Consider the following 25739-nt stretch of genomic DNA (forward strand, 5'->3'; position numbering starts at 1 on the left):
TAGAAACGTCTGGTACATAACCACTGAAAATGAGAAAATAAGCATCTGGTCACAGAAATGTAATATCCCCCGCCACTCATCCCAGACCAGTGCAATTATTTTTTAATCAGTCCTACTGTTGTGTTTCAACTATTTTGTGTTTTAGTGTCTTTAGATTTTTTTGTGTTCCTTTAGAATCGGTTTTAACTGTTGATGATTTGCATCCCACTGCGCTCGTTAGTTTCTGTAGTCTAGTTTGCATCTGCTTTAGTTGTTTCACATGTGCTCATTTTGCATTTAATTGGGTTTGTGACAAGAAATAATAACAGTCACTTTATACAGGGACCCCCTGAGCCCTAGTTCAATAATCCATCCATGTGTTTGAAACATTATTTGAGTGTGTCTGATAGATTTGTCAGAGTTGTTCGCCAAAGCAAAGAGAAAATGTGGTTAGAAAAGGAGTGTTTCTATCAGAGGGTGGGATTGTACGTGCGTCACGTGAACGCAGCATGACTCGGTGCGTGCACTGTGCTGACGCGCCGTTGCTGGTGGAAACAGCTGGTGGTTTCTGTCAGACTCGGAGCTTTGGCGACGTTAGCAGGAATAAAACTTAAATCGGACTCGACACCGACTGGAAGCGCTTCGGTTCGAGTCACCGCTACTTTCCCACCTGACGCCGGGAAATGTCCTCCCGTGAAAGCCACTTTACCGGCCGGTTGGCCATTAATTAGCGGTAGACCACCGACGCTCGACGCACCGGCTGCTAACGCCGGCTAGTTAAGCTAGCTAACTTTCTCACTCCGCAGCAACTACCACGAAAGAGATTTTCTGCCTCCCGACAAGTTTAGGACGAGGCGACTACTCGGTTTCATCATGACTCATGTTCATTATAAATTCTCGTCTAAGCTCAGCTACGACACGGTGGTGTTTGACGGCCCCTACATCACGCTGAAGGACCTGAAGAGGAAGATCATGGGCAGGGAGAAGCTCCGAGCCGGGGACTGCGGGCTGCAGATCACTAACGCACAGAGCAAACAAGGTAACTTCACATATGTCTGGGCTGATAAGAGCGTGTTGATCCTGGCGGTTAAACGGTTGAACTTTTGGAAAAAAACACGTGGTCCAGGATTGACAGCTGTCTGTTGTTGCGTCAGCTCTTCCAGCCTGATGGGAAGGGGGGTCCAGAAACGTCAGATCAGGACAAAAACGGGTGGGGGTGTTAATGAACGGGACACATCCCTGCTGCGTTTACACCTCACGCCTTTAATCAAACGGCCTGACTGAGGTGGATCAGCCCTGACAGTGTTACACTCCCAAGAGAGATGTGTGATTAAAAATAGCAAAGGTAGAGCAGGAGCACAGCCCAGTCATGACCCTCACATTAAGACCCAACACACACACACACACACACACACACACACACACACACAGTAGGGACACATGTAAATTTGCTGCCATATCTTCAAGAAGGCTGACATGCAGATTAAATATGATAATCACCTATGACTGCTCAGTATCACCCTGGTGTGTCTGTATCCTGCAGATACTCCGTCATGCACTAATCCGTCCACAGTATGGGGGACACACACAGTCTCACATACAACTGCTGCTGTGGAAGAGTTTGCAGAAAGACATGCAGTCAGTGTTGGCAGGCATGGACTGAAAATCACTAAGAGGTCTTACACATTATTGGGTGTAGTCACACTTTTTAGGTTTCCTCAGATCAAATGTCAGACAAAAGTGCTGCGTCATGAAGCTGGTGCTGTTTTGTAGACTTTGCTGCAGGAGTGTCAATATTTTCCTGAACTTTGCTTTGGTTCACAGTAGTTGGTGATTTAGAGCGATCTAAGAGTGTTCACAGAGTTTGCCAACCTGTACAATTAACAGAAGCATTTAAATAGAAGAATTTAAAGCAGAAATGACTGTAATTCACTAATCCCAGCTTCTTCAGTGTGGATACTTGCTAAATTGCCCAGTGATGATAATCTGACATTATCATCAGAGTCTCAGACCAGTTTTTGCTAAACAGTTTTCTGATTGTCTCATATTAAGAGCAGAGGATGTGTGATTTCTTAAAAACCTTGAATATGAGAGAACGTCTCATGTTCTTACATGTTTATCTAAAAAAAGTCTAAAACTCTGCCACGTGAGCTTCTTTTTTGACTTCACTCTCTCACTTTCTCTCTCTCTCCCTCTCAGAGTACACAGATGACGAAGGTCTCATCTCCAAAGGCTCCTCTGTCATTGTCAGGAGAATCCCCATCAGTGGAGAGAAGCCCAGCTCAAGCAGCAAGACCCACAGTGTGTAAGTGTTTTTCTTACTGTTGCCCTTCCTGTCATTATTAAAAGCTCCACCCTGCTATAACCAGGCAACTAGAATCTACCTGCGGTGTTGCGGTCGCCCTTAGAGGACTCCACCCTGACACTGTGGTTTTAAGTAATGAGCCTTTAACATTAATAACATTAATTTTGGCCCAAATATAGTTTTTGTTATTTTGTCTGTGTCACCGGTTCCTGCTGTTATATGCTCTAATAATACTTATAAAAAATAAGAAAGCGTTTTTTAAAAACTGTATATATTTGCCTGAGTCACACAGACATTACCTGCCAGTAAATACTGATTATACACTCAACTAAAAGTGAGTTAGTGTTAATGGACATGTACAGGAGAGGTGCTTGTTGCTGGTGGAGAAAACAATGCTACTGACCTGATGACAAATCCGTACCTGTTTCAACAGGGGGTCGACATCTGATTAAACTGAGTGTCTGAGCTGAAATATGCTCACTGGTAAAGAGTAGATCTGTAACTCCAGGGTGACATCCACAGGGATTACCCACGTATTAGTCAGGCTTAGACAGGACAGCCAGCAGTGCTGTGGGTTTTATGCATGGAAAGCAGGAAAAGACCTCACTGGAACAGACTGTGATTAGCCCTGTCAGCACCATCCACACGGGTGGAGAGGCAACACAAAGTGGTGCAGCACTGCTCATAAGATTAAATGCATCAACTCTCCACCTGCACCATCAGACTGACAGTCAGATGGTGTGAAAGTGCTTCCAAGTCAACCTGAAGCACATCAGTTTTAAAGGCTTTCACATTTTACTTTAAAGTCACATTTCACACTGAATGTAGAATTGATCAGAAATACTTTTTGGTGACATTTATTGTTGTTCAGCGTCAGTGTTTGTCGTGTTGTTGACTTTGTGATGCTGAGGCGACAGGAAGCATCAGGTTTTTAGTGTCAGTCCTTCAAAGTGATGTTATATTTTCTGTATCAATGACAGTTTGGACGAATAAAGAAATTTCTTACGTGTTTGTAATTTTCAGCGATAAGTTTGATCCTCTACTTTTGAGAATGTGCTTTTGATCAGTTCCTGTAAAATGCCTCCTTTACACTTCATTCTCACTGACGCTCTGCTTTCCTTTTGTCTTTCAGTGAGAGTTCAGACAGTCAACTTCACCGAACCTTAGGATCCATCAAAGCAGTACGTATCCACACCACACTCCATCTATGTTGTTGACGTGGCAGTATGGCAGTGCTGGGGTATTTGTTAAATGTGTGATCTTGCTCTTACCAAACATAAAATATCTGTCAAAGTGGGATATCTTTAATTTGTCTAAAATAATAAACGTCATTATACATTAAAGTGAGACCATGATCAAGATCTGTTGAATCCAAATTTCAATAACTGCTCTGAGAGAAACATCAAATGTAGCAATGACAGTATTTTAAAATGCATTAATTGCACAGGACAGATTTAAAAAATAAAATAAATGCATTATTTGCAGTTACAGTATATGAGTAAGAGAGGTGAACGGTACAGTTATATGTGATATATGCTTAAATATAAAAATAAAACATTGCATTTGCATATATATTTTCTTACTATCAGATGCTCTCAGCTGTTAACAAGCTCAGTTTTCATTCAGTGTGTGTGTGACTGGGGGGAGCTGCTGGGGCAGGTCAAACATTATCATGTAGGCCAGCTATTCACGTCTGGTAGCTGATAAACCCAACTGTTTCTGATTTGTCTGTTTCCACACAGCGACTGGAAAAATGTGATGAGTTCATGTCTGAATTTGTCAACATGAAATATTTCACCTCAGAATAACGTAAATCTGTAGAGTCTTCTGCTGATGATTATTATTAACATCGTGCAGATTTTCCAGAATACAGACTTTTGAATTAACATTACACAGGACTGTAATGTCAGCAGGTCAATAACAGAAATGAGCTTCAGTATTATAGAACAAACATTATCAAATAGGATTTTTATTTGGAACAGGATGCACAGTGTTTTAGCTTTAATGCAGCCACAGAAACATGTAACGAATAGTAATTTAATGTTGCCCTTGTTAACCCGCTCCTCAGTGCCAAAACATGCACCACTTACATTTGATGTTAAATATCTTTTACTTGCTGCAGTGTGAATTAGTGTCCACGGACCTGTCTGGATTTTCTCTCTGGTTTCTCAGTAGGAGAAGTGTCTTCCACTCTTCTTAACACTTTGAGTCTGTTAGACTGCACAAACTGTGTGTGTGAATTTCTTCCAAATAAAGGAGTTTGTATTCAAATGTCTTATGTATTGATTATGTGTTTGACTTCACTGGAGTAAACGCCATCAGCACAACAGTCATTCAGTCACCGTCGTCATTTAACATTTTTGCTTTGCAGGAAAGAAACAGAAATAATAGTGTACACACTGGAATCACATATACAAATATAAAGGCAATAAAGTTGGTGACTCATAAGAGATTTTGTAAAATGAAGCAGCAGAGCCCAAAAATTCCTGACTTTGTGTGTTGGTCCCCTTAACACAGTGCAACTCGACATTGTTTTGTGTTGGACTTGACTGACCTTTACCAGGCAGAAAAATCTGTCATTGTCATGTTGAGGATGTTTACAAAAGGGAAACAGAATAAAATTTTAAAAATGGCTTAAGGCATTGGAATAAATTACAGGAACTGGAGCATGTACTGGAAATACTGTTTGACAATAAACTTCAGTGTTTGGATACCTGATGGTGCTAGATGGGATTAGGATTCGTTTTCCGTGGACTTCATTTGTTTGTACACTGTTTCATGTCCAATCAATATTTGCTCAGGTATTGCAGCCTGCACTAAAATGGTGCCATGACAAACTGACATAAACTCATTGCCACAGTGTGCTCATCTATCACATGGGTTGAATGAAACCCAGCTTTCTTGATTCATGTCCCTATTCCACCACAGTAAAAGACTAAACCAAGAACAGGCTCACTTGTAAAAGTGACCATTAGGTGATCAGGGCAAAAACATTTTTCACCCAACAAACTGCTGACCTGACAGGTGTAAAATTCCCGTTAAGTGTTATATTGTCGGCTTCTTCATTTATAGCGTAGCCGGTTTTAAAGGATGAGAAGAGTTGGCAGGAGGTGCTGAGGCAGACATCCTCAGCGTGGTGACATTTATTTTCCATCCTGTAGGAAACTCACTGCTGCATGTGGGCGCAAAATGTATCTTGGTTCAAGAGGTTGTGAAAGTGTAAATTTGAAATACTGCTTGGACACACTTCAAAACTTTTATTTTCCAATACATATATAAACATACAGTACAGTATCTACACATATATGAACAGAGATTTGTCTTTTCCAAAGACGTAATCCTGAGGCTTTGATTTTATGTGTAATTATAACAGAAGGATGACTCAGTTCTTCCTGCACTTTGCCTTTTGTTGCCAAGCTGTATTCTCTCTACTCATTTTTTTTATTCTCTATTTATTTCTCATTTTTCTTCAGCTTTTGAATATTTGGCTTATATGAGCCATGAATTAACCACTGATCTTGCTGTTTGACTGGACATCTCTGTATGTTTTGCTCAAACACATCTGTGCGTCTGCATGCAGATGGTTAACCTGGCTGAGGCTGATGTGTCAGAGGAAGATAAGATCAGTGTCATGATGAGTCAGTCCGCCTATGACTCCATGATGTGAGTGACTGATGTTTTCAAAGCTTCTCCTTCGTGTCCATGTTTGTCTCTTTAGTGTTTTATTTAACTGCTTTTGCCTTTTCCTTAAAATCTGTATCTCCATGTCTTTATATACCTTCACCTTACTGTCTGTCTTTCTTCATCTGTACTCCTGTCTCTTTCTCCAGTTACAACAAGAAGTTTGATACTGTTCTTCCTGCAAACTATACCTGTTATCGCTGTGGAAATACTGGTCACCACATCAGGAACTGTCCCATCAGTGGGGTAAGAGCGAAGCATGGTATTTCATGAACGAGGTGGTTTCTGTGGAAATCTGGCACAGCTCCTGCTGGTTTGGATTCCTGTGTGTGTTTACACTTCACTTGTGCAATAATAAGGTTGTTTGTCTTCTGATTATGTTTGTGTGGCAGGCAATAGACATAAGTGCTGACTCATCTGTACTGTCAAGCGCTAAATGTGAACGTACGTGTGTTTGACAGCATGATAAAAATTTCGAGGCCCCTCCGAGAATAAAGAAAAGCACAGGCATCCCTCGTTCCTTCATGGTTGAGGTGGATGATCCCAACATGAAGGGAGCCATGTTGACCAACTGTGGACGTTACGCCATTCCTGCCATAGATGCGTGAGTCTGAGTTAAAGAGTCAGTCTGTGTGGAGTTTGACACTTTAGAGAGTGAACTTAAAGCCTTTCCTGCTGTGAGTTTGATGAGAAGATTGATTCCACACTTTTATGTGTCCAATTAGTGCATGTCTACAGCCAGTAGCCTTTTAGCTCTGTAGCACAGGAAGAGCAGAGCTCAAAAATGGCTCAAAAATTGTCATTTGTTAGCAGGATCATTTAAGACTGTAAGTTGATGGTAATTGAAATTGCTGTTGTTTTTTTTTTTTTTCTTGACGATGTTATTTTAGCACATCACACACACCGATGTGACACAGACTTCTGTTATGCAGTGTGAATTGAGTTCGATAAGAAATGTCAGCAGGTTTAATTCCAGCAGGCAGTGTGTGCTCTTCAAATGAGTGAAATATACCAATTAAACAAAGGCAAACATGAACTAGCAGTGTGCCCACTGTTGTTTCTGTAGAGAGGCATATGCCATTGGGAAGAAGGAGAAGCCTCCGTTCATTCCAGAGGAAAAGCCCAAATTAGAAGTGAAGGAGATTCCTGTGCCTGACGAACTCGTCTGTCTGATCTGTCATGACCTGCTGAGTGACGCTGTGGTCATACCCTGCTGTGGAAACAGCTACTGTGACGACTGTGAGTGGCAAACTTCACTTAGATAACCAGTACTACAGCTGAGAGCTTCATCAGACTTTACTTTCTCTCTTGCTCAGGTATTCGCAGCACCTTGCTGGATTCAGAGGACCATGTCTGCCCAACTTGTAGCCAATCAAGTGTCTCCCCTGACACCCTGATAGCCAATAAATTTCTCCGACAGGTGAATTGAGAATTTGATGGAAAATACATGCTAGTGTTAGAGTGCAATAAAGAAATTCAGTTGTATTTGAAAGCGGTATTTTATACTATCTCTTAATCTAATCAGTAATATGTCTGACTAAAAGCTTTTCATAGTTTTTACCTTTAGTATAGAAAAGCTCTGACATGTCTCTGTGTGCTGTCTCTCCCTACACAGGCTGTGAACAATTTCAAGAAAGAGAGAGGTTACAGTCAAAGTCTGACCAGGCCTGACCAGGTCTCCCAGTCCCAACATCCAACACCAAAACTGAGCCTTGTCCCCACCCCACCTCTTCTTACCGTACAGATTCAGCCTCAGAAGCCTCACCCACCAACCTACAGCCAGGAGGTAATCCTCTTAATGATGTGTTTCATCTGGGAACTAAAGAATAGTCCTGGACCTCTGTGACTCAGGAGTAATCAAAATAATTGCTGTGTTTACTGTGTTCTATATTATCTTGCATACATAATGTTTTACCTAATGGCTCTGCTAAATGTTTTCGCTAAAGTAGAAAATTGTCTCTGGCTTGTTCCATTGTGTTCTGCTATATTCTCTTAGGACTCTCTCCTGCACCGCCCAAAGGTAGCAGACATACCGCCATTGTCTGGGCCTCCTGCTGCAGCAGCAGGTCCCAGCCCTGCTTACAGCACGCCTAGCACTTCCTGCCAGCCTCAGGAAAGCCACCTGGAGATACATGACAAGTATATTAACAGACACACATGCATACACAACTAAAAAGTCTTACAGAAGGATGATGGAAAAATAAAGGGTCCACTGTTTTCATTCATGAGCTTAGATAGTCTTTCACAGAGACTGTACGCAGCCACATTGGTTCTTCAAGGTCGTATATGCTAAACACAGTTTATCTGTAGTCGCTCCCATGAAGTTTCTCACATCTATCTCATGTAGAAATGTTGTTGCAGAGAACAGTGAGTTGTTCTTTCTTCCTTTCTCACTCTGTGTTGACTGAGCCCGGGTGCACCAGTTATCATTAAGGAGACTTCTGACTGCATTTTCTGTATATTTCACTCTTTTAAAAATTAGACAAAGGTTATCAATAAATTGTGAAGCATACAGTTTGTTATGTGATATTGATATTTGGTATGCAGGAATGCATGCTGGGTAAACCATCTGTAGAGGGGGTACACCAGGCCAGTCTAAAAAGATTCATAATATTCTTTAAGTACCCCAAGTTGAACAGTGTGATCAAATATAGCATGATGGATTGTGGACTGAAGAACTGGTAAACAGTGACACTGATGTTGTTTCCACTTGGTACCGACTGTGACGTATCTGCTGTTTATTCAGGGAGGCTAAGACACAGGAAGACTTGGCTGCTTCTGCTTCACCGTCTGTCCTGGTTTCAAATGAAGAGCCCTCTGCTGCTCCATTACAGCTGATACCAGTGGTAACGACAAACACACACACACACACACACACACACACTCACTCACTCACACTCACACTAAGTCTCTCGGTATGAAATCTGTGGCATTTGTCTCTACAGGTTAACCACAGAACAGTGGCAGAGCAGCCCAAGACAGTAGGTGTGAAGCAACAACACGCCTCCATAAGTGAGTGACTAAGAAGCAACATCTCTTTTCTATTCACTATACTGTGCCTGTTATTTATTATTTGTGCTGTGGTTTTAATGAAATAAAGTGTTGTGTTGAGAATTAAAGTAACATAGTGAGCATAAGTAAAGAAAATGTAAAGATACTGTTTTTTTTGTTTTTTTTTGTTCAGCATCAAGACACCCTGGACCTTCCAGCTGCTGGGACAGGTCAGTCAAGTGTGTGTTTTTTAGGTATTGCACTTTATTTGACTTTGTCCACGTATTCGAGACTGATTTCACCCCCTCTTCCTCTGTCTTCTCCACAGCTCCTCTTCCTCCTCAGCTTGTCCCACTAGAGGCTGGACTGAATCCCAGCAGCTTACACCATATTCAGCTACCATGCCACCTCTCTTTCCCTCCCCCCTTTTTCTCCCAGCTCACCAGTCTGCCTCTTACCCACCTGGATACCCACATGGCACGCCCATCTGGACACTCCCAAACCCCCAAGGTGCCCCCATCCCATCCCTGTGCTCCTCCACCTCTACATCCTCCACACCTGTCCTCTTTTCCAGTGAGTGGTACAGGCACCAGAGAAAGAAGCAAAGGTATATTCAAAAATCAAGTGTTCAGACGTTTTAAGTGTTGAATTTTCCAGCTGTTTGTTTCCCAGCCTTATTGAAACCCATAAGTTGTGTTTGAAGGGAATTACATCAGGTATTCAGTTTTCCACCTTTACAGAAATGCCAAAGACACAGTGTGTTTGCAGAAATTCAGAAATGACAATGACAGCATTACAGACTTTGTCCAGCTGAGAGCATGGAGGGTATTATTTAAAAGTAATACATCACATCGCTGTTTATTTCGTTCAGTGTATTTAAAAAACAATAGGATCATGTTTATATCATGTGTTACATGTTAAACTAATATTGGAGAGTGTATTAGCAGATTCTAGAGCCTCAAATATTGAGTTCAATATTGGCCTCAAAAATCTAATACTAGTCTGTCTGTAGTGTAAGATGTAGTGTTTGTCTGGCAGCCATGTGTTGATATTAGAACCTCAGCTCAGTTGCTTCCTTCTTCCTTTGTCACGCAGGTCACCTCCCAGAGGATCTACCTACAGACGCTCCTCCTCTCGCTCTCATCCAAAATCCTCTAAATCCAAGTCGTCTTGCTCCTATTCTCGCTCTTCAAGCAGGTCTGGATCCCGCTCGCGTTCCAGATCTCAAGGCAGATCAAGGTCTCTGTGCCCTTTATTTAAAAAGGATTTATTGTTAGTCTGTGTGGTATATTGTTGAAATAGGTGTTTATATTCTCATGAATATATGGGTTAGTCGAAAAGATTGATACCACTCTCATTTTATTAAAATGTTAAAATCTTTAAAAAAAAACATTAAGCCCAAAATTCCTGTTTGTGCAAGAAATGAGATGCACTTGAGTAATAATTCATTTTTGTGCTAAAATGTGTGTGATGTATATTATAGCTGAAATCTTTTCATTGTTTTCCAGGCCCCGCTCGCCTTACACCCGTCACAGAGACCTCCACACCCACTCTTACAGCTATAGTTACAAACGCTCACGCTCTCCTACACCTTCCTCATCATCTTCACCTCAAACTGGTCGCTATTCCAGGTCCAGGTCACCGCCAGACAAAAAGAAAAACCGCCACCAGATCCGCCATCAAAGCAAGAAGTCAGGTTCAAGCAGCTATAGTTCCAGGAGGCGAGAAGACTCAGGGAGGGAGGTGGGAAGCTCAGACACGGGTTCGGCCAATTACCTGTACACACAGCGCACAAACCAAACAGCCAATCCAGAGCTGGACACAGTGCGCTACCTGCAGTGGAAGAAGGAGTATGATGAGTGGTGTGAAAAATATTTCAGCAGCTATGTTGGCCACTTCCACCAGCCACCTCTTCCCTCCTTCATGCTTCCTCCTCCTCCTCAGTTCGGAAAGAAAGAGCAAAGCAAAAACCATTTAAATGTTAATCCAGACTCTCATTACCAGCCCCAGAGTAGGCGCACTGCTCGGGTGGACAGCCGCTCCCCTTCATTGCAGTCGTCCAGTGACAGTCGCTCTCCTCCATCTCAGTCTTCAAGTGACAGCCACTCCACATCATCTCAGTCATTCAGTGACAGTCGCTCCTCTCCATCTCATACATCCAACGACAGCCGGTCCCCTCCCTCTCAGTCACCCAGTGATGGTCGCTCCACACCGTCTGAAGACAGAGCTGAACTCAGGGTATGTCAGGAGAAATGCAGCCAGCTGCCAGTCACACTTACAAAAAGCAGGGAGGACTTGAAAGAAAGAAGTAAAGATGACAGGCAGGTGAACATGAAACCTGTGGAGGACCTTAGCACCCTAAAATACGACCAAAGGAGGATAAAAAAACACGAGGAAGAAAGAAGGGAGGAGTCATCATTTCCTGATGCTGCAGGCTCAACAGGTTACAGCCAAGAGGATGAGCGGGGGCACGGCACTGGACCAAATGCCTGCAGAGATGACACCACAGTACAGAGTAAAACAAGTGACAGTGAAACCTTAAAATCAATCCAACCTTCTCTGAAGCCAAATAAATCTCTGGATAAGGACTGTGAAAGGAAAAGCAGGGAACAGAGGGGTCTGGAAGCAGAGAAAGGATGGAGAAGAAGCAAAGATTCAGACCTCAGGCAGAATGTGGAGAAACAGCAGAAAGTAAAGCCCAGTGAAGAGGCAGACAGACACAGAAAGCCTGGAGGCAGAAAAGCTTCTGACACTGAGTCAGAGAAGAATAGAAAAAAAAAAGGTGAAGCAATTGAGACAAGTGAAATCTACAAGAGTGACTCTCCCAATCCATTTGACAGAAAAAAGCCATTTGAAAAGAAAAAAGAGAGGAAAACAGAGCCTCTGACAGAGAGAGACATCTGGGAGGGAGGGATGAATGTGAAACCACTGAAGAAGATAAGCATCAACATCAACCTGGATGGGAAAATGAAGGAGGAGAAACCTGAAAAGGAGTCGTCGTCATATTCTGAGAGTGTCGCAGGAAAACCGAGGGGAGAAACTGAAAATACTGGAAATGGAGAAGAGAAGTTAATCAGTGGAGACACTGAAGCTGAGAAAGAATCCAGCAGAGAAAAGAAATGTGTATTTGAAGAAAAAATCAAACCAGGTGAGCTTGAGGCACGAGAAATATGGGAGAAAGGCTCCTTCACAGGTGATCAGGGAGAGATGTGGGCAAAATTTCCTGGAGAGGAAAACAACACTAGAGAAAAGAACGTGGGCAGAGGAGAGGAGGACTTTGACTTATGGCACTGTGCCCTCAGAGGACTGGAGGAGGAAGAGAGTAAATCTCAGTGGGAGGAAAAAGAGAGAATGGAGGTCAGCAAAGGACACGAGGTGGCAAGAGACAAGTGGAGGAGCGTGATGGGAAAAGATGAGGAAAAAGAGGGAGTATGCAGTGAAAGCCAAGGGCGATATGAGGGAGTCACAGAGAGGCAGAATGAGCTCATACAGGTGTGTGATTGTTCCTGTTCTGAGCCTAAATGAATGAGATATTTTTAATAGTTAATCCATCCATTATTCTGCTGCTGCTGAATCAGGTCCAGGTTAAATAATTAACTATATGGGTCACAATTGTTTTACTCTGTGTACTGAAAAAATGTAGAATTAGAGCTGAAACTGATTATTTTCATTATTGATTATTGATTGAGCCAATGATTTTCATAATTGTTTTGCCAATAAGACAAATCTTCACATTTGAGAAGCAGGAACCACCAAATGTGACATTTTTACTAAATATCACTGACTTAGCTTCCAAAACAGCTGCTGATTAATTTAGTTAATTATGTAATTATCTGCCTTTGACTGCTGAATTCTTTGCTTTCACATTATCTCAGTCACGTTTACCTTTCTGTCTCAGGTCTCTGCCTCCAAATGGGAGAAGGAAGAGTCTCAGGAAGGAGCGACCACAGCTCAGGACAGGCTTCCTGTGGCTATGCCTCCACCTTTATTGGTGCCAACCATCCAGGAGACCGAGGGAGAGAATGAACTAAAGAGACAGAGGTCAGTGGAGTCAGAGCGAGACAGGGCCCGAGCACTGCAGACAGGAAGGGAGAAAGAAAAATACAACAGTGTGGCTCCCTCTAGTGGCAAAGACAGAACTGACAGCACCTTAGGGACAGACAGAGAGAGGGACAGATGGATGGAGAGTCAGAGGGACAGAGAGAGAGAGAGACATAGACAGAGAGAGAGCAAAACTTCCAAAGAGAGGAGGGATGAAGAAAGATGGAGGGACAGGGACAGAGAGAGGGGCCACAGCAAAATGGCTTCATCAGAACGGTGGAATCTCCCTTCCTCCAGTCACTGCTCCTCCTCCTCAACATCACATGACACAGAGAGGCAAGACCGGCAGCGAGGAGGTGACCAGGGCGGCGACAAGAACTCCTCCTGCCCCAGCAGGAAATCCTCTGGTGGTGGAAGGACGGAAAGAAGTGCACTAAGTAGAGCTGCCACACTGCCTGATCAAAGTGCACACAAAACATACAGAGACATGTTACTGGACTCGAGATGTAAAAACTATCCCCAAGACTACTATAATCATCATGATCCATCATGGAACTACAGACCTGCAGGGGTCCACCGCTCCCCATCCCCACACTCCCACATCCAGGGTAAGGACAGAGACCCACTCCCCAAATCCTCCAGCCCTGGTTGGGAATTAACAGTGAACAATCAAAACAAGAGTAAGGAAGAAAAGGGGGAGTGGAAGCAAATTGTGGTTGAAGTGATAAAGGAAAGCAAAGAGGAGAGAGAGACTAGAGAGATGCAGGCTGAGAGAGAAGGAGGTAACCGATGGAAGGGAGGGAGAGAGCTGGAGGAGGGAGAGAGGTCCAGCAGCCGCAGCTCATCAGGAAGCCAGAAGAGCACGGATGACGTTAGGAGAGAGAAGAAGAAGAAACAAAAGAAGGAGAAAAAGGAGAAGAGACGAGCCACGCCAGAGCTGCTGGAGGAAGGTGAGCTGAAGATACACAAGAAGTCAAAGAAAAACAGAATGAGAGCAGACGAGGAGAGTGGAGGAGAGGTGGACGACAGGTGGAAGGAGGAGGAAGATCACGCTCAGCCCTCCTCAGTCCTCTTATCTTGACTGAAATGTTTAATTAACTTGAATGATGCTTTTTTTTTTTTTTTTTTCTGTCCAAAAGTGCCTGGACTTATTTTTTTGACTTGTTTTACTTTCCCAGGATACTTTTTGTATCCTTACAAAATCTCTCATGTCACTGATGTATCAACCAAATGAAAGCAAGCAAACTGTGAATGAAAAGCACTTTTTACAGTATAAGAAAATGGAGGTGATTGAAAGCAAATGTCAAACGTTTGGCGTTTTGATTTATTTTAAGTTTGGAGAGTTTGCAATGCTCTCATCCTGCTGTCAGCAGCCGTCTTTCATATTTACTGAGCCCAGGTCAGTCAGTAACTTGATTCACCTCGCACAGGAGAGCACAAGAAGATTACTGACAGATTTTGCGATTTATTTTTAAAACAAACTGTGAATATTTATGATTTGAACCTCTGTGTTGTTTCATTTTCCCTTTTAATTTTGTAAATGTTTAAAAAAAAAAACAAACTGCTGGATGGATGAATAATTTACCAGAAGAAAGTTTCATTTTTCCTGTTTTCAAAGAAATAAACAGAAACATCCATAAAAAGTGTTTTTTCCTTATTAATGAGTCAAAGTGTTGTTTGGACTGTAGAGTCCAGGAAACTCTTTCTGTGGCCAGATGGTGTCTCAGTGGTGGCTTGGTTTTAATTAGCAAATATTAGCATGCAGACATGCTAAGCTAAGATAGCAGACATTATAAGGTAAACAATGCTCACGGTTATATTTGGTCATGTTTGGTTTTATGTATGGGAGGGCCTGGTGGACGCAGACTAGCCTGGGTTTTCCACAGGTCCCACAATCACCGTGTCTGGGTTCTGGTAGCAGGTCTTCACTGATTGGATAAACTGATCCCGATTGAAACTCACCTTTAGCTGTTCAGAGTTACAGACAGTAGTTATTAATTGAATTATTTCATGTTTTACTCGGAATAATGAGTCTTTATAATATGTGGTTTATTATTGTTTGGAAGCAGCACCGTGTGGAATGAATGATCCTTTGCTGCTCTTTGCATCTCTGCTTGTTGTCATTTCTTCTCTCCAGTCTAGTTCCTCGTTCTCCACTTTGTCCACGGTCTCTCCCTCTATTTTAGGTTCCCAGTCGCTCAGAGACTGAACGTCATCTCCCGTCTACTCATGTGTCTCCTGCTCTGTGTGCCAGGTAAGCCTGCCACAAATACATCTTATGTTTTACTGTACTCCCTCTTTGCACAGTGATCTTTCTTTAAAAAGCACTTTAAACGTCAGAAAAAGACATCAAACTACCCATTTAACAATGAACAAATAACGTGTGAGAGCACACAGGTTGGTGTCTGTTCGCCTCAGTGGGGTTTTTGTTTGTGCAGGAGGTGGGAACGTGTTTGAATAAATACGATAGACGTGTTCAATATGCCTGCTGTCTGTGCTGGCTTGGGTTATTGTGCCCACTGTGTGTGCATGTGTGAAAGTTGATGCTTGAGATGTATCCAAGCTTTTCTCGCTTCATTAACTCATTACAAGGAAGACATGGCACAGATCCAGCCTCTCTGCTGCTTCTCTGTTGTGACTGCAATCACTCGATGTCGTGCCAAGGCATGCTGGGATTGAACGGAGTAAATCTGGTGGGTGTGGGATGCCCAGCTTGGTTTGTATCCAAGCCATTGATGGAGAGTTGCAGGGACAGTCGGGTGCCTGGACAGTCCAGCATCTCTTAATGTTTTGGTTTTGTTTTTTTTTTTTTTAATCTATCTCTCGTATTTTTGTTTTGCACTGCTGCTTGTCCTCCAAAATGGCTGCTAAACTTTGTGGGCTTCCTGTCTGTGTTTCCCTCTGAAGGGGTTTGTGACGTTGAGCCTAAACTGGTTGTCTGCTCATCTGTGATCTAGTGTGTGTGTGTGTGTGTGTGTGTGTGTGTGTGTGTGTGTGTGTTTTCAAAGTGGGTAACACTGCAGCAGGCAGAGAGACTGTGTATGTATATGGCAAACTGGCTGATACTACTGAAGATGCAGAAAATGAGTGCAGACGTACAGACAGACAAGTCAATCCAAAGATAGAGCAGAACACTCCAGATTAAGATGTGAAAACACCAGAACAAAGGCACATTAGAACAAATGTGAGCCAGCAGACAGACAGGTACACATTGGCAGACAGATGTACAGACAAAGATCGAGGCAGGCAGAAGGACAGACAGGTGGACTGTGTAGCAATCAAGAACAGCATCCCTCCTGCTCTCCTCTTCTGATGTGGATCAGAAACGAGGTACGCTTTTTCACGTTTATCTCTCTGCTTTCTTTAATTCTGTCATCCCGTCATCTATTCCTCTTTTTTCTGCATCTGTTTTTTTTTTTGCCTCTTCTTCTTTTTTTGTCTTTCTTTTTTCTGTCATCTGGGTTTCCTTCCCTCCTTTGTGCCCGTGATGTGTGCCGACGTCTCAGGGCGCTGTGCCAATGCTGCCTGATGAAGACCAAGCTGTGTGTGCTCTTGTTTGTGTGTGTGTGTGTGTGTGTGTGTGTGTTGGTGTATGCAGATTGACTTGTTTGGGCCAGTGGCAGCTGCAAACATTTGTTTGTGGCATTACAACCATGTGGTGCTTGAGTGAAGGACCGGCGGCCAATCTGTCCTTTAAGATATTCTTACTCTTTATTTTGATGCTATAAAAAATTAAATCCATTCACACAAACAAATTCTGAATGACAAACACTGAGCTGTGAAAAAGGGGAAACATGCAAAGCAATGTCAGGGTACGCAGAACATATGATAAATAATATATGCAGAATGTGCTCCATCATGCTGAACAATTCTGTAATTACAATACTGATTAGAAAACATCCATGTTGGTGCATTCAAGGACACTTGAGTGAAACCTTTGAAGTGTGCATGCTGGCTTTTTGTTTTCTCCCTCCATTTGATTTTGTGATATCGGTTCATTCCTCCTCAGTATCCTGGATGTTGAAGCAGCGTTAGCCCAGACAAGGGATATTTTAAACTACTCTTAAATACAACAACTGCAAATGCAACATATCTTTAATGAGACAAATAGAAACCTGAAACTAATTCAGTGTGAAAACACACAGGATGTTTTATCGGTGTGACTGGCGATAACTGAATGCACATGCAAATTGTAGTCAGTGGGCATAAACCAGCAAAACACACAGGCGTCTGAGAGCTAGTGGTGGACGACACAGTTTAAATCTGAATTTCTATACTTAACAGTGCAGGGTAAGAGTTCATCAGGGAGTAAGGGCCCAAAAATTATTTGTGTATACTAGAATCTGGGTTAAAACAGAATTCAGGGCAGGTCTCACGCTCAGCTGACTTCTGGATATGGTTTCTGGTTATGTGTGCAAGAGACAAAGAAACAGCTCATATTGAAAGCTAGAGATTCTGTGCCTCGTTACCTCACAGTTTACAGCAGGTCAGGAGCCTCACTGGACCCACTGGACTGTTGGAGACGACACTGGGGTTTATTCTGCAGTTACATGACTTTCCTGTCAGTCAGACTGTGGGTAAACTAATCCTTTTTTCTGTCAACAGCCTCTAGTGGGAAGTTGTGGTAAAACAGGCTGCCGTTAGCTTTAAAAATAGAAATGAAATTCCACAATTTATCCACAATCCGCAGTTTAATGTAATTTTCTTCCTCTAAGTGGTTTCTTATCGTGCAGGCACACTCAAGAAGAACAACAAAATTAAACTCGATTCCTTAATGCTGTAACATCCCAAAGAGGCATTTTGTATTTGCTGTAAATAGTATAGTTAGTATAGTGTGAGATGTACTGCAGATGATACTTTTTATTTTTCCTGGTTAACCAGTATCTCTCTCTCTAAGTGCTTAGGAAGAAAGAGCCTTTGGTGGCAGATGTTATTCTGGGAGTGATGGAATGTGTGTGTGTGTGTGTGTGTGTGTGTGTGTGTCTCTGTAGTGGTATGTTCAATTGTGTCCATGCAAAGTAGGCCTGCTTTAGTGTTTCTTAATCCTTTATGGTATTTTGCATTTGTAATGTGTCATGATAACATGTGCCTCTGTGTGTGTGCGTGTGTGTGTGTGTGTGTGTGTTTGTGTGTGTGTGCGTGCGTGCATGTCTGCACTCCTGCCTGGCTCTGTCTTTGACCACAACTGTGTGCAGAATAACAATGAGTATCTCAGGCTGCCCAGACTGTGTGTGTTTGTGTGTGTGTCTTTGCCAGGGGCTAGAGTTGCCCTGTTGAGTGTAGGAACAGATTTAAATCCCACCTCCTCTCCTCTCCTCTGATCGTAGATATACTGCAGAACAACAAAGGCGAGTCTGTCTGCTTAAGTTTGTAAAAAGTCGGGCCAGACATTTGCATGTGACTCAGAGGATGGAACGAAATGAAAGGACAGGATGCTCAGATGTTGGACTCATGAATAGGGTCTGGTGGCTGCTTGTCTCCAAGTAGAGGTGACATATTACAAAGTGACATCAGACACACAGAGGTTTACTTCTGTTAGAGGTCTGGAGACATCGCACAGTGTAGCTGCAGTCACAATCCATTTTATTGATGTCGTAAATATACGGAAGCTGGACTGGGGGTGTGAATATTTACATCGTGTTTGTGTTAAGTTTTCAGTGTGATTTTATTCTAAATAAAAATTGGCAGAAGGTCAAAGCTCTCCTCTAATGTGTTGTTTATTAGCTCAGCTGAATTGTGTGCACAATGCAGATGGTTGTGCCCTTTTTATCCCATTAACATCAAACCAAATGTGACCATAAGCCACAGGTTTATTTTTGGCTCCTACCTTGAGAAAAGCCTTTGGTTTTCGTTTCTTTTTGGGGGCAATGAAAACCAACTAGCAGACAAAAATGTTTCATTGCATTCATGGACCATCCTGTCAGAAAACTGAACACACTGAATATGCACAAATGGATGCATCTTAAAAGATAATGTGAACTTAGCAGCTTCTGGAATTAAAAATTTGAGCACACCGGTCAAAAAGGATCATTTAGTCAAATACAGTCTTATTCTTTGGTGGAAGACACACTAAGTCTCTGTAAGTTGATTTTCTTAGTATATAACTAAAACAAGCAGCTGCCGAGGAAAACAGACAAGCAGCAATGATTAGAGATGCACATACGTTGCTGAGCAGCAGCTTCTGAGCATTTTCAGGACTTCTGCGTTTTGTCATGAGTTGTGCATTAATTGTGTTTGACTAATGCATGTCAAAACACACATGTGGTCCAACATATGGTACTGCTTTGAAAACTACTAGTTTTTTAAAAGACAGAGATAAAAGAAAGTAGGAAGACAGAAATGAAAGGAAACTGGGGTGTGTACAGAAAAAGCAGGAAAAAGATAAAATCACAAGAAACATGGAGGTAGGATTATTAAGGTCCCTGTTGTGTGTAGGTGAAAATGACGCCTCCAGTCTGTGTATGTGCTTCTGCATGTGTGTGTTGTTTACGCCTTCAGGTTTGTGCATTATTCTGTATTGTTTGTGTGTGCGTGTGCACGGTTGGGAAGGCCAACAGGGCAAGGCATTCAGATGAATCTGGCTTTCCAAAAGGAGTGCACAGATCCATGCATATTTATCAACATCCAGACCTCTCTCTCCCCCTCTCTCTCTCTTTGTCACTTTGTTGATTTCTATGTTGGACACACAGCAGAGGGCAGACTGACAGCGGTGCTGTCTAGACAGCTTACTTACGGGGTTTGTGTGTGTGTGTGTGTGTTTAAAACCAGTGACCACTCAAGAACTGTTCAGCTAAGCAAAGAAAAACAGCAGTCCTTTATTATTTGAAGACACAAAGGTCAGTCAGTGTGAAATCTCCTTTGGTCTGATGAGTCTTAATTTGAGATATTTGGCTCCAACTGCAGCATCTTGTGCGATTAGATGAGTGGTTGGTGTCAAGGTGATGTGATGGCGTTAGGCGCCTTTGTTGATGATGTTTGTGGTGATTTATTCAGAATTTAGTGCAGATTTAACCGCCATGGCTGCAACATCATGACATCCTCTGTGGTTTGAGTTTAGTGGAAACATCATTTGTTTTTCAACAGGACAGTGACCCAGAACAGGCTTTGTAAGAGCTATTTAACCAGGAACTAGACCAGGGTGTTGTTTTTCATATTGATCTCAGCCAGTAGGTTGATGGAGGATTTTAATAGACTTTATATTTCCTAATGCTCAGATATTTCATTTGCATGTTTGAATGGAAGCTACACAGTCACACACTAAAAATATCTTAAATGTGTGTGACACTTGGGCTGATGAAGCCTTCTTCAAGGCTTTTCACCTTTTAATTGTATGCTGCTTTACTGTGTTTGATCACTGAATATGTGCAGACAACAAACACTTATTTTAAGGAGCAGCAGCAAAAAGAGATGACGCATAAGAGAAAGAAAATAGAAAATAAGAGAGAAAGAGGCTGTGCATGTGTGTTTGCGCATGCATGTGTGTGTGCACGTGTGTGTTTGCATGTGCATGCCAGACTGCTGGTGTGAACCAGCTAGTTGATTGTCCTAATGCCATTGATATGGAAATGAAGAGGGAAGAAAAGAACTGTGTGTGTGTGTGTGTGTGTGTGTGTGTGTGTGTGTGTGTGTGTGTGTGTGTGTGTGTGTGTGTCTGGGTGGTTGTAGAATTGAATCATAAAAATTTATAGTGTCGTAAAACGCAAATATATTTCTTAATTTTATCCAGCAATAAATTAAATTATTGCAACAACAAATTTAGGATGCAATAACCATGGAAGATGCCCAAAATACCTGAGGTGTAGTAGAGGAACCGTAATCCAATGAAAACAGACTTTACAGTTGCTCCTGCGAGATCTATATTTTGTAGAAATTCCTCCAAGGTGCCAGTAAGAAAATGAAAATGTATTTATACAATGCACCCCACAGATCTCCTCTCTTCATCCAGTAAATCACTCATGCATATGTGCAATGATATGCTGTACCTTCTATATTCACCTCAAAAAATTTTCTCAGATAAGCATCATCTGAAGATTGACAGCGTGGCTTTTAACCCAGTGGCTGAAAGCATATTCAGTGTTACAGTGCATTTGTGAGATGAGGAAGTGAATGTTTTTGGGGTGGAGATGTAGTTCAGACAGATGGCTTATTAACCCTGTGAGGAGTGGTGGGACCACTGAACACCCAGAGGCAGCAGTGTGGGGTTTACCCAGGGCCTGGAGGCCAGAAGGAGCAGTTCCCTTCACTACTTTGCAGCCCAGGACCATAGTTATAACTGGGCATGAGCAGCTACAATGGAGCCAGTGAATGGAGAAGTCTCACAGTCAGTCTTGAACTTAGTATTACAACACACATTTCTAAATGTTAATAATTACTGAATGTGTTCCTCTTCCTCATATTTAGTGCTTAACTGTAAACTTACGTAAAAACAACTCGCCTTCATCTCACCCTCCCTGCTCCCACTTCTTTATTTGTCTCTTTTACACTCTCCATTTCTAATCTCCTCTCATTTCTCGCTCTGTCCTCTGTGCTCACTGAGATGTGAAATCTGCAGAGCCCCTTCTCTCCGTCTCTCTCTTTCTTTTTTACCTTTTTTCCTCTCTCTCTCTCTCTCTCAGTTTCTCTCGCCTGCTCACACGACCTCTCGCTCCGACTGTCATTGCTGGGCTTTTGTTCCTGATAGAATGAAAACCAATTGCTGTTTGGCAGCAGGCCAGAATGCAGCCACGATGTGAAGAGGAGAGCACACACACACACACACACGCACGCACACACGTGCACACACACACACACACACACACACACACACTTTCTCATGGATGCACACACACACACACACACACTACTATTATTATGATGGCATTGGTTCAGGAAAGTCAGAATTAGAGTAGCACTCTTATCTGTCTATGTATCTCCCCACATGGAGTGATTTCTAACACACACTTTAGCTCTCAGCTCAGATTCAAACTGATGTTTACTGTGACAATAATAAGAAAAAAGCTGCAGATTCAGTGTCACATCACCTCCCACACACTTTCTCTTACTGACCAATCAGATGGAGACCTGAGCCTACTCCTCCTAAGTGTTAACACCTCCCTGCCACCAGCCTGGTGGCTAACAGCAGACTCTCTGAGGAGGTTCACATCTCCATCTGCTTTCAACTTGATCTAAAAAAAAATAAAATAAATCAGGTCCTTGTGAGAAATTGAGTGGAATTAAATGACAAAAGCAGAGGCATGACTCCTTTCTGTGATATCCCATAACTCTTTTTGATCTGCATCACTAATAATTACATAATTTCAGACTGTCGTCGCTCAGTTCTTAGACTAAAGGAGCAATAGAAACCAATACAAAGAGATAGCCGTTACACGCACGAGGCATTTCTTTATTCTATAACACAAATAAAACACTGCGACTGTTTCTAAGCAACTACTGAGAAAAAGGTTAGTTTTGAAATGTGTCTAAAATATGTCAGCGACAGAAAGTGTTTATTGTCAAAACAAAAAGATGGATGGATGGATGGATGATGGATCAGTTCGATCAGAGATTTGAGTGTGTTGTGTTAGTAGCAGCTTATGTGACCTTCAGGGGTGAGGAGTAGGCTGCAGAGCACCAGCTTTTTGCATTTATTTTTATTGTTATAAAGAGCTTGTTGCTATTGATGTTTTCAGTGACATGTCTAATATCTGGCATCAGTGTAAACTATAGTAACCACATGTTTAATTGATTTTAGAGAACAATTGCCAAGTGACTATTCCAAGACTATTTCTTATTTTTCCCTTAACATCGTTCATGTGTGTCATTGCAGCTACACTGGACACATAGTTATTAGTATAAACTTTATATTAAGTATTTGGAAAGTGTATTTATGACAGACCAAACATGGCCTCCCCAGCTAAGGTAAACAGATCTCACTCAGGAGGGGGTTTAGTAAATTAGTTCTCAGGTTAACTTGAGAGAAACTGCTATGGAAAGGTTAGTGCATGTGTGTTTGGTCAGACTGTAACCCAATGCTGTTATGAATAAGTAATGCAGACAGAAACTCTAGACACACATCTACATGGACACAGGAGGAGTCTTATGGACAGACGCATTGATACAAACTTTTATCCCCCCAGTTTTTTTGTACACATGCATCTCTGTCACACACATGCATAATTAGTGTGATTAATGACCCCAAAGTCATCATGGGAGAGAAGAGAGAGGAAAGGGATGAAGGACAAGAAAGGAATCAGCTTAAAGATACTGTCAGTAATAAGCAATGAGAGAGAAATAGAAAGTATAGAAAGGAGTTCATAAATGAAGGGAGATGTTAGAAGAATCTGTGTTTCTTTACGCTGTCACCTAAGTAGGTAAAACAGTAAACATAGAAATGAAAATGCATTGATGCGAAACAATGAAGAAGTACAAAGCAAGTGTGAAGTCCCTGAGGACCCAAACACTATATCTATACCATCCAGCAGATGAAAGATGAATGGTCCCAGTATTGATCCAAAATCAAAACATTAACTCCAATTGCTGAACAAAATGCCAAACATATAAATATGACCATCATTTTAAAAATCATTTTATAGATAAAGAAGAGTATTTTGTGTTTATATCCTGCAAAACAGCAGGTCAAATTTAAATATTTTCTCATGGCTGAATGATATTCTGTAATTTTTATATACAGTGTTGTACTTTCTTGTTTTTTTTCCATGTGTGTGTCTGTCAGTGTGTGTGTCAGGGTGCAGTGTCCAGGATGATTGCTAGATCCAGGCAGCTGATCATCCATCTCAGAACGGAGGCGAGTAAAAGGAAGAATGAATATTTAAATGAGAGTGGGTCCATTGCGATAAAACTAATCTACATGTCTAACTGAAGGTCTTGCTGCTAGTGTGTGTGTGTGTGTGTGTGCGCGCGCGCGCACATGCATGCATGCATGTGCATGTGTGTGTGCGCATATGCCTGTGCACTGTCCTGTAGAAATATGATGCATCGCATCTGGAACCTGCACTGTCGTTGTCATGGTAATGCCCGTCACGCTGGCAGGCGCCCGTTGCACACTTACACACACACACACACACGCACGCACGTACGCACTCTCACACTCATGCACACTCAGACTGAAACACACACGGATACACACAGTGGTAATGAGAGACTGAGAGACTGGCAGCATGCCAGGACAGTCGACACACACACACACACACACACACACACACACACACACACACACCCCTTCCCCCCAGTGCACTAGAATATTCTGTGCACACAAAACACACACACACACACACACACACTTCATTTGGACCACACAAACTGGCATGGGGGTTGGAACAGTGTGTTTTGGAGGGAGGCAGAGAGAAGGACAACAGGGAATAAGTTCTATTCCCTTGAATGAAAAAGACGATTATAAAAAGGGAAGCTATAATTCCATCTCTTTTTTGACCCATTAACTAGAGAATTAACTTCAGTGTAATTAAACTTAATCGACCTCTTTGCAACAGAAATACACAAATGAATAGCTGAGATATGGTCGGAGGTTGATTAGACTTCTGTAATTGCTGCATGTTAGATTTAAGTGTGTGGAGTGTTTAATGTTTTTCATGATGAGCTCTGTCTACTTCCTTCCCCCTCTCCTCTCATCAGCTATGTCTGCCACTTCTCCACCTCCCATCACATCACTCTTCTCTTTGTCATTCGCACTTTGAACTGCAGTTACACACATGCTGTCGCTCTATAAGAGGTCTGCTGGCCTGTGCGGGGCTAACAAAAGGCCATTCAGTGGCTCTGTCCATGACAATGCTTCTCAGGTCAGCCTGCTCCCCACACATTGCATCACAGCCCAGCAGAAAAAGTAAACTGGACTTCACAAACCCTACCAAAAACAAGATATCTGAGCGGTAAAAGCCCCCTCTCTCAAATTCTTGATACCTCAAGAATCTTCCTTTTTTTAAAAAAAAACAAAAACACTCACCTCCTTCATTCTTCATGTAAATTTGTATTAATTATATGCTTCTAATTGCATTGATTTCCATCTGTAGCCTATTGTTGCAGCTGAGCTTCATTTCCTGTATGAAAGGTGCTTCCTCCGCTTTCCTTCAGCACAAAGCAGTATTTTGCTTCTTATCTTTTTTGAGTGATTCTGCCTAACTCTGCTCAGTTTTCCTCTTTTCTGAGATAAACTTGACAGATTTCTGGCACACCTTGTGTTCCAAAGAAAAGAGTAGGTGTGTTAACGTGAATAGCTGAGTCACATTTCCAGCCAGAGATGAGTGAAAAACTGCCATCCTTTACCTGGGGAGCAGCAAGGCAGAGATTTAGACATTGCAAGTGTCTCCCCAAAAGCTCAACAGTCACTGCCGCTGCTGTGATGCGTGTCTGATTTTTATGGGATTTCTAACTTCTGTAGATCCTGGTATAGTGAAGGAAATGAAGGCACAAATGCCGCGATTAGAGCCCCAGCTGCTTTCTGTGATTTCATCAAACCCTGTTTACTCGTCCTCTCATCAGTTTTGCTTGATCATTTTTTGGGTCAAGTGATTCAACTCATGCAGGGGAAGTGAGACACCTGCACCCTATGTGGAGGACTTGAATAAGACATAATGAAAGACTTTGCTCTGTAACAACATAGTGACCGCATAAAGTAATAATCTGACAAGTTATGTGACAGGCGAAATCTTTAAAATCTGACAGTCGGGCTGGGTGTTTCCTCTGTTCCCAGTCTTTGTGCTAAGTTAAGCTTCATATTTACTGCACAGAC

General features: G+C 42.3%; 1 protein-coding gene across 2 annotated transcripts; it reads left to right on the forward strand.

Moving 5' to 3' along the window:
- Nucleotides 1-520: 520 nt before the first annotated feature.
- On the forward strand, nt 521-14542 carry rbbp6 (retinoblastoma binding protein 6). Of its 2 annotated transcripts, none has more exons than XM_026325242.1 (17): nt 521-1018; nt 2179-2284; nt 3417-3465; nt 5865-5947; nt 6115-6211; nt 6427-6569; nt 7032-7204; nt 7282-7385; nt 7581-7751; nt 7962-8104; nt 8712-8811; nt 8911-8977; nt 9144-9186; nt 9285-9563; nt 10052-10195; nt 10465-12448; nt 12855-14542. In XM_026325242.1, exons 1-17 carry the CDS (start codon nt 853-855, stop codon nt 14076-14078), a joined length of 5076 nt encoding a protein of 1691 aa, XP_026181027.1. In that variant the 5' UTR covers nt 521-852; the 3' UTR covers nt 14079-14542. The 2 variants fall into 2 exon arrangements, with proteins under 2 accessions (XP_026181027.1, XP_026181028.1); XM_026325243.1 differs by having other exon boundaries at nt 9150-9186.
- Nucleotides 14543-25739: the final 11197 nt, after the last annotated feature.

This window comes from Mastacembelus armatus, chromosome 8 (assembly GCF_900324485.2).
Source record: "Mastacembelus armatus chromosome 8, fMasArm1.2, whole genome shotgun sequence".
Lineage (NCBI taxonomy): Eukaryota > Metazoa > Chordata > Actinopteri > Synbranchiformes > Mastacembelidae > Mastacembelus > Mastacembelus armatus.